General features: G+C 54.0%; 1 protein-coding gene across 4 annotated transcripts in view; it reads left to right on the top strand.

Annotated features, from left to right (window-relative positions):
* PDE9A (phosphodiesterase 9A) overlaps positions 1-13,183 on the top strand; it is a 102,135-nt gene that overhangs the window by 70,557 nt on the left and 18,395 nt on the right. For all 4 annotated transcript variants that reach the window (XM_082392482.1, XM_082392481.1, XM_082392483.1 and 1 more), the window contains one exon: positions 8,084-8,168. In XM_082392482.1, coding sequence (XP_082248608.1) covers positions 8,084-8,168 — 85 coding nt within the window. The remainder of the gene's footprint in view (positions 1-8,083; positions 8,169-13,183) is intronic.

The following is a 13,183-nucleotide window of genomic DNA, read 5'->3' as shown; positions in this document are numbered from 1 at the left end:
CCTTTCTTTGGGAAATGCGCGAAACTTACCTCTGAAGTTAACAAGGGCTAGAACAGTGATGAATCTCAAGGGTTTTATTTCTATTTTAAAAGTAACTCAGTAACATGTGGCGTGTTATAAGTGCCATCTTATAAGTATGCAGTAATTTACAACATGGTACTTATGATCGTAGCACAGCCCCTGGGACAGGGTCTCTTCAGTGCAGGGGAGCACAGAACGAAACCGCGAGCCCCCCAGACGTAGCCCCCTCCAGAGAAGAACTTCTGCAGAATAACTTGTGTGTGTGTCTTCTTACATAAATGAGAATGCACCGACCCATACTCTGTGGTTTCACAATTCTGGGGGAGGATGTCTACTAAATCATTACAGAGTCTTGATTCAGTGACAAAATAGCTGAAACTCTGGGAGGAAAACAGCTTCCAGCCACTCACCCTTTGTGTTCCCATCCATCAAATAAGGAACAAAGCTTGAATTCCACGTGACCCGCAATTCCCCATTCAATGCACAACGGGAAGGCTCTTTGTCAGTGTCAAGGCCAAGGTTAATGGCTCATGGTCACCACATTTACTGACTTCCGGAATGAGTAAACAAACTCCAAACCTGAGGCCATCGGGGTCGTGGCATCACAGACTCTACCTGGCTGACTCACTGAATGTCACTTTTCATATCTTGTAATGAATTGCTTGGATTTTTTCCAAGAAAAAAAATTCAGGATCATGTCCAAAACCAATTCACCTAAATAACTTGAATCATGATTTATATAGTTACCCTTTTCAAAGTATGGCAACATTTTTAAAATCCATTTGGTCGTATCACCCTGGGAGCTTTGTTTTTCTCCCCCAAAAATCATGGTACCCAGAAACTGCTGTGAACTTAGTTTTCTGGGAGTGGTGCTGATACTTTAAAAATAAAGGGGTTGGAATATAGCACATTGTTTCTGCTGGATGTTTTTTCAAAAGAGAGAGCTTCATAATAAAGAAACTTTGGTTTGGGTTAAAAAAATAAAATCCATTTGGTCATTAGAGCTTTAGAACAGTTTTATTTTCCCCGTTGGTCAGCTGAAGGAGCCACCAAGAGATTAAGTGACCTGCTCAAGTTCATTCCGCAAATTGGAAAAGTAAATAAAACTGGGACCAGCCCCGGGGTCCTGGCGGGGCTGCTCTCACCATCACCTTTCCCCATGGGGGGCCAGTGCCACAGCGGGGCGGGGAAGGCCTGAGGATGCAGGTTAGAAGGCAGCTGTGACAGCTGGCCTCGCGGCTACAGCCGCAAACACTGGTCATGGCTGCCCTGAGCAGAAAAGAGGTTTTGCCCTAAGGGATTGGGGGAGCTCCCCTGGGTGTCAGGAGGGCTCAGGACCAGGGCTCAGTAGCTCTGCAGCAGGAGCGGTGCCCCAAACCCCACGTAGAGCTGATGCTGTGAGCATGCCGATCTGGTGGATCTGAGCCCCAGATGTACAGTAACCCCCCCCGGCACCCCTAGATCTGTGCTTGGACCCCCATAGCCCCTGTGGCCACTGCTGCATACATCAGGCTGCTTCTCTGTACACGAGCTACAGATCCAGAGTCTGGACAGAGCTGGATCAGGTGCCCACACCCTCGCTGCAAGGATGGCCAAAGAAAGCAAGTGTTAGTGTCCTGTGGCTCTCATGACAAAGCACCACAAACTGGGGTGCTTAAAACAACAGAAACGAATTCTCCCACTGTCTCGAGGCCAGAAGTCCGAGATCAAGGTGTCGGCAGGGTCAGTTCCTTCTGGAGGGGAGTCTGTCCCAGGCCTGCTCCAGCTTCCAGGACGCCCACGGGCCTTGGCGTGTGGCCTCATAACTCCAGGCTGCCGCCGCCTGCACATGGCCTTCTCCCCTTGCATCTGCATTCAGGCCGTCCTTCTATCAGGACACCTGTCTGTGGATTTAGGGCCCACCCTCACCCAGAATGATCTCATCTCGAGATCCTTTTTCTAAACAAGGTCACACTCTCATTCTGGGGGTCAGGATGTGAGCCTGTCCTTTACAGGGGCACAGTTCAACCCACTGCCGTGAGCGTTTGGGGTTTCCGTCTTCTGCCGTGGGCGGCAAGGTCAGCTTCCCACCAAGCCCCACAGAGTAGGGAGCTCTCTGCACGTGGGAAGGGGTTCAGCCAACGAACACAAAAAACGTTCACTGCCGGCTCACCACCTACAATCACAGAGATGAACAGTCATACAGTCCCACCTGGAGAGCAGATGCCCGGGGGGTGGGGAAGGGTGGGGGGCGACAGGTGCCTCCTGCTTCGTCCTCCTCTTCTCCGGCTCCACTGACCACTTCCCCCCGCCCCACACGGAAGCCGGCTCCAGTGCCGCCGTTCCTTGGAAACAGGCACGTTGAAGAGGCCATTAATTAATTCTCAGAACTCCTACAGAGAGCTGTGTCGACTTCAACTTGAGAGGCTTCCGGTATCTGGCCGAGGGGACAGCAATCAGGCCGAGAAGTGTTTTTATTTTACCTTCAAGTGGCTTGTGGATTGAGGACCACTAAAGGATGGATCCCCGATGACCTTCTCCCCAGCATGTCCTTGCCCGGAATCCTCCAGAACTAGCTCGCATCTCCTCCTGGGGCTCTTGTGTAAATCAGATAATTCATGCACGTGCACATAAATTACCTGGAGGATGGCATCACCCCTTCATCCCCCAGCTCAGGCTCACTGCACAGATCAAAATTACTAGTGTTTTTACTAGTGGTATTAATTTCTAGCACCAGAGACCTGGGCACTGAAGGAGTGGGATGGAGAGAGCTTGGAGGTTAGGGTTAGGGTTCCAGGAGCTGCGGTCAGTTGGCCAGGTGTGGGCAACGGCCTCCCCCCATGGCCCACTTTGGTACCTCTCCCTGCATCAGCCCCCGGCCTCCCCACCTCCTCCTGGCTGCCCGCTGCCCACAGGAACGTGGCTATGGGGGCCTACGCACCCCCGGAGGTGGCCCTCATCCTCCTTGAACTCCATCTGGCTTTGGGCGCATCCTTTCCTGGCGCTTGCGGCTGACCGCTCCCCGGGCTCCACCAGCCTCTGCGTTAGCGCAAAGGTGGGCGTGGTCACCTCACCTGTGCTGAGCCCCGGGGGGTATGAGTTCCTAAGAGCCGCCCAGACACAGCAATCAGGGCCTCCCCTAAAGACATCGCAGGGACCTTGGAAATGGACAGGGGAGGCCTTTTGAGGACAGGGGTTCTGCAGCTGGACCTCTCCCGCAGGTCATTTGGGGAACTGGTCATCCCAGCCACTCAGAAGGTCAGCCCTGACCCTGCAGAGCTGCCAGAAGCAAGCCGGCCTGCGCTGCTGGCCTGGGAAGGCTGCCGGGAATATGGCTGCCAGTCTACTCCGCTGAGCCCGGCCAGACGTGGACACACACACACACACACACACAGACACACACACACAGACACACACACACACACAGACACACACACACACAGACACACACACACAGACACACACAGACACACACACACACAGACACACACACACACACAGACACACACACACACAGACACACACAGACACACACACACAGACACACACACACACAGACACACTCACACACACACACAGAAACACACAGACACACACACACACAGACACACACACACACAGACACACACACACAGAGACACACACAGACACACACACACAGACACACACACACACAGACACACACACACAGACACACACACACACAGACACACACAGACACACACACACAGACACACACACACACAGACACACAGACACACACACACAGACACACAGACACACACACACAGACACACACAGACACACACACACACACACACACACAGACACACACACACAGACACACACACACACACACAGACACACACAGACACACAGACACACACACACAGACACACACAGACACACAGACACACACACAGACACACACACACAGACACACACACACAGACACACACACACACAGACACACACAGACACACACACACACAGACACACACAGACACACACACACAGACACACACACAGGCACACACACACAGACACACACACATACACACACAGACACACACACGTAAACACACACAGAAATGTAGGCACATACACTCACACACATACACGAACCCCCATGTACATACACGTAGAAACACACACACACGCCACGCTCACGCACACACACACTTTGTCTGGTATGTGCAAGCTGTTAGGAGTCGTTCTCTGCTTCTTGAATTCAGAGGCACCAGCTAGAACTGCCCATCTGTAAACCACATTACATCGATTTGACTTGTTTTCAATGGAATTTCCTGCTCTTTTTTTTTTTACCTTCTCAAGTGTATAATTCTTTGGAATCAAATGTAGATTTTGCCATAGCTCTTAATTCACCTTAAAAGCTTTCCTTCCTTTTCTACGAAATGTTTTCCTTCTCCGGGAGGCTGGGGTCTCGCTTCAGTGAGAAGCCATTTCCTAAACACAGGGCGTCCAGGGCCTCCCCTCACTTCCCGGCTGGAGGTGGACCATCCAGGGGCGCCCCTCCCCCCCTTCCTTCCTTGTTCGCGGAAAGGGCCCAGGCACCCTGCGGTGGGCACAGGGCAGTCCTGCCCCTGTTCGGCCTTTGTCCCTGCCGGGGCCTGGCCCAGAACCTACAGACTAGAGAGCTGGCCCCGTGGGGCAAAGTTTACAGCCGGGTCGTGCCAACAACCCAGAAGACTGAAACCAAAGCTTGCTTTTCTTTTTGTCACTGGGGAAATGTGCTTTATGCAAATTCTTTACCAAAGTCCTTGGAGGAAGTGCTGAAACCCGAGGCTCTATTCCTACGTGGCTGTAAACAACTTTCAAAGCTCTGCAGCCTAACTAGGGCCTCGCCTGCCCACAGCCGGCCTCTTAGGAGAGCCCAACGGGGCAGGGGGAGAAGGGAGTAGGACAGAGCTGCCTTCGTGACCTGACCGTGACCGTGCTGTTACTCCTGCCTGCGGAGGCCCCATCCCCGAAGCCAGTGTCCCTCTTAGAAAATCATTCTTAAAGGTCCTCCAGGGTGGCCGTGACCTACAGAGGCCCACAGAACCCCTTCGAAAGTCTGAGGGAACGGCAGTGCCCAGGTGGCGCTCACACTGCCGGTCAGCCTGGGGCCGCGTAGCCTCTGCTTTAGTTTGGGGTTCTGGTCCGTGCCCGCCTGTGTTTAAAGTTTGAGACTGACGAGTGGGAAACTGACATCCGTCTCAACCCTGAGTCCTCCCTGGTGTCAGTGCAGGACCTGGGGGAGGCCCAGCTCGGACGGCCTTCTCCCTCCCCCAGGATCTTCCACAAGGCAGCCTGGTGTCCAGCAAGGCCTGGGAGCGGCAGCCCTGGGTCTGCTGGTGCCTGAATCCGCCGCGCGCTCTCACTGCCTCCTGGCTTCCTCCCGGCGGTCTGGCTCTTTAATCCCGTGACGCATTGTTTTTCTCTTCCATTGATTAATGCACTTTTGCCATCTCATTACGCACTATCAATTTCCTTGGCAACCAGGCTCTATTTCATAAACATCATTGCGGTAAATTCAATCATTCCATGTTGCCCAAAAGGCTTATTCTTAACATCACCCCCAATAAATGGCCAAGGAACCTGATCTACATCAATTTCAATATCCACACAATCAAACACCAGGCAACCACCAAAAACCATGAGCTAGGAGGCAGCTGCTAACAGGAGCATCCTTGACTTGTTGATGATGGAGAAAAGCAAATGAGAAAACATGATCCCAATTCTGCCTTTTTTAAATTAAGAAAGATAAATAGATACTTAGATTGCATGGGGGCGGGAGAAAAATGCCTGGAAGGATACACACCAATATATACAATATTAAATGAGTTCTCTGGGCCAATAGGATCATGGATAAATTTTTTTTTTTTTTTTTTTGGCTGCATTGGGTCTTTGTTGCTGCGCGTGGGCTTTCTCTAGTTGCGGCGAGCGGGGGCTACTCTTCGTTGCAGTGCATGGGCTTCTCATTGCGGTGGCTTCTCTTGCTGCGGGCTCTAGGCGCACGGCTTCAGTAGTTGTGGCATGCAGGCTCAGTAGTTGTGGCTCACGGGCTCTAGAGTGCAGTCTCAGTAGTTACGGCGCACAGGCTTAGTTGCTCCGCGGCATGTGGGATCTTCCCAGACCAGGGTTCGAACCCGTGTCACCTGCATTGGCAGGCGGATTCTTAACCACTGCACCACCAGGGAAGTCCCATGGATAAATTTTTAAATACCCTTCTTTGAGATACTCTGTATTTCCTCCATTTTCTACAATGATTATAGGTTCTTTTGTATTCAGAAAAGTGATGCTGGAAGCGTAAAGAATGGTAACCGTGGACCCTGACAGGCAGGGCACCGCTACCCTGTTTGGACTCTATACTGTGTGCTCCATCTCTTCCCCAGATGGATCCACTTTTTGGGTCCAAGTCTATGCCACATGCCGGGTCTCTTCTCCAGATCTATTCAACTTTCCGAAATTTTCTGCCCTTCACGTGTTAACACCCCCTTCCTGGGCCCCTTCCTGCCACTGATGATGAATCTACCATCTGTCCCGGCAGCAGACCCGCAGACACAGCTCCGCGGTGGTCCTCTCCTCCTCGGGGTAAGCGTCCTGCAATGGGACAGAGGCCGAGAAATGCCTGGGAGACCGCGCACCCCTGGTCCAAATGCAAACCGTAAAGGGTGTGTGCTGATGTGCTTTTTCTTGGAAGAGGACCCATGGTTTCATCCACCTCCTAACGGGGTCCGCGATGCAAGAAAGTGCTGAGCGCACCCCACCCCAAAGGAGGGTGTGGGCTCTTGGTGGAAGCACGAAGTACCGATGTCGAGTTCCCTGGCTCCCCCACCTCGCTGGTCCCACGTCCTGGTACAGGAGGGCGGAGATGGTTTTTGAGCGTCTCCCTTGGCGTCCCGCACGGCACAGAAGCAGCAGGTCAGCGGGACCAGATCCGAGTATCAGATCCTCCAGATTCCTGCCACTGGACGGAAAGAAGTGATGGTTTCACACAGTCTTGCCCCCGCTTGGCCCCGACAGTGAAATGTTTAGAAAACCTGCCCAGGGAGGTTGTGGTTCCTGGCGGGCCGCCCGGGGGCTCGGCGCTGGGCGGGTTCCCCCAGCCGCGAGCTCCAGAGCTGTTGACAATTCCTGCGGGTGGGAGATGGATGGAAGCCCGCGGAAGTCGCTGAGTTGCTTTGTTTTTCTTTTAGAAATCACCTGCATTTTATTTTTAGCCATTTTCCGAGCCACTTGATGAAAAGGGGAATGAGTGGCATCGTGGGTAGTATCTTTTTGCATAAAAATCGAGGTGTGATTACCAAGTAACAAAGCTAATCTTTTTTCTTTCTTATGAACTGACTCTAATCTGAAAGCCGTTCCAAAACTGGCAGCGTTTCTGAGCTAAATATGCACCTGCCAGAGTGAACGTCTTGAAGTTGAATGCTAGCTGGCAGGCGTGAGCGCCAGTTCATCCTTTGATGAAAAAAAAAAGTGTTCTGACTTAGGGGACCCCGTACTGCAGGACCCTGGGAATGCGACCAAGCCCAGGTTCTGCTCGTCCTTCACCTGGCCTGATCATTTCTCATCCGTTTCAAGTCAACACGTCTCCTGGTTAACGGCTCTACCCAGGACCTTAAAATGCAAAGCTTTCACCTTAATGAAATTTTCCTCCTTGCTGGGAAGGTGGTGGTTTTGCTCCCCAAGCCCTTCGTTGCATTTTCCTACCCTGGGAACACGTACCCCCGTTTTCTTTTGGGGATAAAAGATCCTCTGTCCCGTGTCCTCGGCTGGCGCTTAGGGGTACGGAGAAAAAGCAGAAGTAGGTGCAGGAAGAGTGGAGATTCGGGAAGTGGGGAGGGGGAGGGGCTTCTGTCCTCGAGGGCCCATGTGGGTGAACGTGAGGAACAGGCTGTGGTTGAGCTGAGTGAGGGGGGAGGCCTGAGAATCAGCGGCGCGGGCAGGAGTGGGAACCAGCGTCTGAGCCAGCTTCCCCCCGACCCCCGGGGACATGGGAGCCATGGGCGAGCCTCTAGTTACCAGCTTCCCATCCTCCACGTGTATCCATGGTAACCCCCTTGTTTCTCTTGGTCTCCAGTGGAAGGACTGAAAGTGGTGGAGGTTGAGAAATGCAAGAGTGACATTAAAAAGATGAGGGAGGAGCTGGCAGCCAGAAGCAACAGGTAAGGTCTGCGCTGGGCAAGCCGCGGCGGGCAGCCAGGGGAGAGCTCTGCGTGGCCATGTGGAGCCGGGGGGGGGGGGGGCCCTGGGGGTTTTTTTCCCCAGAAGCAAAGCTGGAGAATCTGGGGTTCAGCTCTGGCTGGGGTGGGCACCGTCTGGGATTTGCTTTCCAATTACACAGCTTTCTTATCCTAAAAGAGAGTTTATGGCAGAGGGAGGCTGGGAGGATGACTTCACAGAAAAGGAGAGTGATCTTCTTGCAGATCAAAGTGTTAGGATTCACGGCCCCAACTTGAGCAAAGTTGGCATCGATTTTTTGAAAAGGGGAACAATAAAAGGAGTAAGGCCTTTGGCTTCCAGGGGACGAGTGTCCTGGTGTCCCGGAGGCCCCAATCCCGTGCGGACGTCCCCATAGCACAGAGCGGTCCGTCAGGGGAGCGATGCCACGTTCTGGACACAGAAATCACTTGTCCCGTGGAATAAGGGTCCCTCCACAGATGCCCCTGGAGAGCCAGGGTGAGGTGGCCCAGGCTGCCAAAATCCATGAAAAAACATGCCCCAGGCATTTTTTGGAAAGTGGGGTTTGGGCTACAGCCAGACCCTTTGCGAAAACCGTGGTTAAAGCAGATGCTCAGGTCAAGGGCAGAGATGCACCACGTCAGCCACGACGATGCTGGATGTTGCACACATGGAGCGCTTGCTGTGTGCGGGGCTGTACCAAGTGCTCTGCTGGCGGGACCAGCTTGCACCTGTCTGCTCGCCTGCATTGCTTCACGCCCGTGGTCACCCGTCCAGAGACCGCGTGGTGACGGTGTGGCCCGTCACCCCCGGAACGCCACGCCACTAAGGAGGCTGAGGTGACAGCTGGGGCTCAGCGGGATTTAACGGGACTGATGAACCCACGAACGGCCCTGTGCAAGCGCACCAAATTGTCTTACGAGGCCACCCAACATCTTGAAGATCATTTCCTAACTTTGCAAAATTGAGGGCAACCTGCTTCCTGCAGAGAGTGGCTGCATGCAAGGGCCTTCGGTGCAGCAGGGGAAGGGGAAGCTGGTGGTCGCAGGGGAGGGGCGGGGCTGGCGGCCTCAGGGCGGGCTCGGGGACTAGCCTGACGGGCTCCGAGCCTGTTGGTGCGTGTCTTCCGGGGACCACGCCACGTTCGTGGCCCGCTCCCTCGTCAAGTATTTTGGACTTCGGGATGTCTCACCCCACTGGATTTGGGGGAAGTCGGGCAAAGGAGTTCGTGACGACAGGAAATTGTGAGTGAATAATCCGTCCTCACTGCCCCTGAAGCGGAAGGCTCTATGGGGTCAGGAGACAGAGCCCTCGCGTGACCCAGGAAAAGCCCTGGAGCTGCCCGTGCAGCCGCGCGGCTGGGCCCCGGCTCAGCAGCTGGAAGGAGGCCCCTGGTCACGGGGTCGTCCTCGGGCTCAGGATCTGGACGGCTCAGCTTGCCCTCTGGCTGCCACGTGCTGGACCTCCGTCCTGTGGCCAGTCCTAACGCCCAGGGGAGAAAAGCTAATTAGCCAGGCCCTGTCCCGGCCGCTCTGCGACCAGCGTCAGACGGGCGGCCCGTGGCCGAGTGCCGTGTCTGCTGTGGCGAGCGGGTGGTGCCCCTGGGCCCCGTCCCCCACGTTCCCTCTGTAGAGTCCCCTCACCCATAAACACGCTGCAGGCACACGGCCCACAGAGCCCTTGCAGGAGGCGGGGTTTTGGTTTTGGTTTTGTTTTGAGGTGTAGTTGATTTACAGTGTTCGGTTCGTTTCAGGGGCATGACACAGTGATTCAAAAGCGGAAGGTGTGTTACAACGAGGCCTCTCATCCCTTCTCAGATGATTCAATCCTGCCACCTGCCCAGAGCAGCCGGGCTGAGTCAGGAGCCCCCGCCTGCTGGTCCTGCCCCGCCGGCCGTGTGGCAGGCGCCCTCCGCCGCCGCTTCTGGGAGAGCCAGGCTGGGGCGGGGGCCGCGGGATGCCCCGCTGTGCTTTCTGGCGCGCACTGTCCTGCGGCTCAGGTTGCAAGAGAAAAAACAAGGTATTAGTTTCCTGTGGCTGCTGTAACAAAGCACCACAAACTGCAGGGCTGAAAACAATAGGAATTTATTTCCCCACAGTTCTGAGGGCTAGAAGTCTGAAATGAAGGTGTCAGGAAGGCCACGCTCCCTCTGAAGGCTCTCGGGGAGAATCTGTTCCAGGCCTGTCTCCCAGCTTCTAGGGGTTGTCAGCAATTCTTGGGGCTCCTTGGCTTGTAGAGCACCACTCCAGTCTCTGCCTCTGTCTCCACGTGGCCTTATTTTTGTATGTGTCTGTCTCTGTGTCCAAATGGCCCATTTTTAAAAAGACACCAGGCATATTGGATGAGGGGCCACCCTACTTGGTGTGACCAGTCTTAACTCATTACATCTGTTACAGCCCTGTTTCCAAATGAGGTCACAGTCACAGGTACTGGGGGTTAGAACATCAGCATATGATTCTTGGGGGACACAATAGGCCATGTGGAGAAGACCTGCCCGATTTCAGAGCACAAGGGAAGCAAGATGTCCCTTGCAGGCACCCGTCGGGGGCAAAGTGGGCAGAGCCGGGGCTCATCCAAGTAATGAAGCCTCTTCCACGCCTGCCCCCCGCCCCTCCGCAAGAGGTATCAATACATTTTTGGAACTCACAGTGCTGTGATCCAAAGAGGAGCCTTCCCTGTGCCCCAGCCGCTTCCAGAGCCATGTCTTCTCAGCAGGCAGTTTTCACAGCAGCCCACGTAGGTGAGAGACGGGTGATTGTGACTCTTCAGTCGAAAACAGAATGGGGTAAAGTCTCAAACAGTGCGGACACACTGCGAAAAAAGAAATGCAGATTCCTGGGCTCAGGGCTAATCCACAGCAACATCACCCCCCTGGGACCCTGGGAGCCTAGCACCCCTTTGTGCCCCATACAAACAGCCCTGCCCTTTTCTTTATGGAGAAATTAACTCAGATGGAGGGTAAGCCGCTTGCGCTGCCCCTCGTCTCTATTGACGGCTGGGTTCCATCTTAATCACGCAAGGGGGCCGTGCAGTCATTCAGCGTCCTGGGACCAGGCTCGTTACCTGGGGGGGAAGTCGCACAGCTGAGCAGCTCTTTCTGAGGATGTCAACCCAGCCGGGTGGTGATCCTGCCTCTGGGGGGCGGAGAGGGGAACAAAGGCACCAGCCCGGCTGAGCTCAGGTCTGTACCCGCTCGGGTGGCCAGTGAGCCTGAAGTGATGGCCACCTTCACCCACCCACAAGCACACCCCAGCGTGGCCTCGGAGCCGGGGGTCTGCATGGACCAGAACCGCCCTTCCCTAGGGAATAGGGATGGCAGTTGGGTCAGATGAAGCGCAGGCCCACAGACACCCTTGGAACAGGCTGCACTCCCCTGAGACACAGGCCTTGGGTTTCTCTTGGCTTTTCCCCCAAGAGGAAAGAGGGAGGATTGGCCGCCCACATTCAGGGAAGGGCCCGGCCTCGCCGAGCACGTGTCCGCAGAGTGGAACTTGCTGGCTCACCCCAGTAGGGGGGCTGCAGGAACACGGGGCGGCATCTGAGGGCTCTGGGGTCTGTCATCTCCGCTTTCATCCCAAACAAATGGCCTTGACCACTGGACTGAGCCCCAGGAGGGGGGAGGCTGGGAGCACAGAAAATGAAAGCAAAAACCAGCCCCAAAGAGAAAGAAAAGAAAAGGCGCCATGCCAGCTGCTCTGTCAGCTGGAGGATGCTGGTTCCCGTGGCGACGGGGCGCAGAGGGGGCAGGCAGGGCTGCCTGGCCGAGGTGGGCAGGCCGTGGCAGGACCTCCCAACGCTGGGGTTTTCAAGGAAGCAGTGGATTCCAGCAGTCAAATCATCTTCGGTGGTGGAAGCTTACACAGCCCTCCTGGGAAAGGCGCGGGACTGACCTGCCCAGCACGTGTGTGGATGTTTGTACAAAAGAGGTTAAAAGCAGGAAAGAAATCATGACGATGGCTACCTACGCTCTTAAGTCACAGACCAAGTTCTCACTGCTCAGACGTGTGTGTGTAAATGGGAGTTCTCGCTTACAAGGGCGACCACGGAAAGCGTTTGGTTGGCGCGCTTTCTTGGTTCATTTTGTTACCCTTTTGCTAAATCTGTCTTAAAATCCCGCTCCATACACGAAGCTGTCTTCAGCAGCTCGGGTGATTTTCGCAAGCATCGGGTGGAGGGAAGGAATAGCAGCACGCCAAGAAAGTAATACTGAGGCTCTTTTTCCAAAAAGGAAGCGGGTGTATCATTCTGAGTTTGCAAGTGGCATAGCCACCTTGTCAAACCTCCAGACTATACTGATGAGGGGGCAAGTCAGTAATAATAACAGGGACCACGACGCTCCCAGTCGAAACCCAGCCCTGAGCTTCCCAGATGTTCTTCTATGCACAGACAGCCAGTTTTGAAAAACAGCTACGAAATACTGTTGTAATTTTTTTTCATTTACACCATTGTAAACAATCAGTAGATGAAAATGCAGCCTCAGACATTTTTCCAGAAGGCCGCGGTCCAGCACTCATTTGCACCCACGCAATGAGTTCTTTTCTCCTCATTCTGTGGTCAATTGTTTTGCAGGACCTTTCAGGACATACTGTAGGCAACGTTTCTTTTTCCCTTCTCACCCAACATTCCCTCGCGTCACATAATACTCATAATTAAAGATGATGTAATAGTCCTCCCTGTTGAAGCACCACAATGGTTTAAATTATTTCCCATTGGGGGACGTTCCGGTGGCTTCTAGTTTGGTTTTGTGTTTTTGCAGCAACAGATAACACTGAGATGAATACCTTCAAGCTGTTTGCTTATGGCTAATTCTTTCCTTATGATAAATTCTCCAGAGGAGACTTGCAGCTTAAAGGATGTGAGTTTCTTTACAGCTCTGACAGTACGGTATAAATTGCTCTCCTGGAAGATGGAAGTTTATTTACAAACTGCATGAGCTTCTGTGCTGGCCCCATCCCCAGCCTAGGAATCTCACGCAAGGCAGGGGCAGGGCGGGGAGTGG

The sequence above is a fragment of the Balaenoptera borealis genome (assembly GCF_965194805.1).
Source record: "Balaenoptera borealis genome assembly, chromosome: 5".
NCBI classification, from domain to species: domain Eukaryota; kingdom Metazoa; phylum Chordata; class Mammalia; order Artiodactyla; family Balaenopteridae; genus Balaenoptera; species Balaenoptera borealis.
This window is presented reverse-complemented; position numbering and strand designations above follow the sequence as displayed.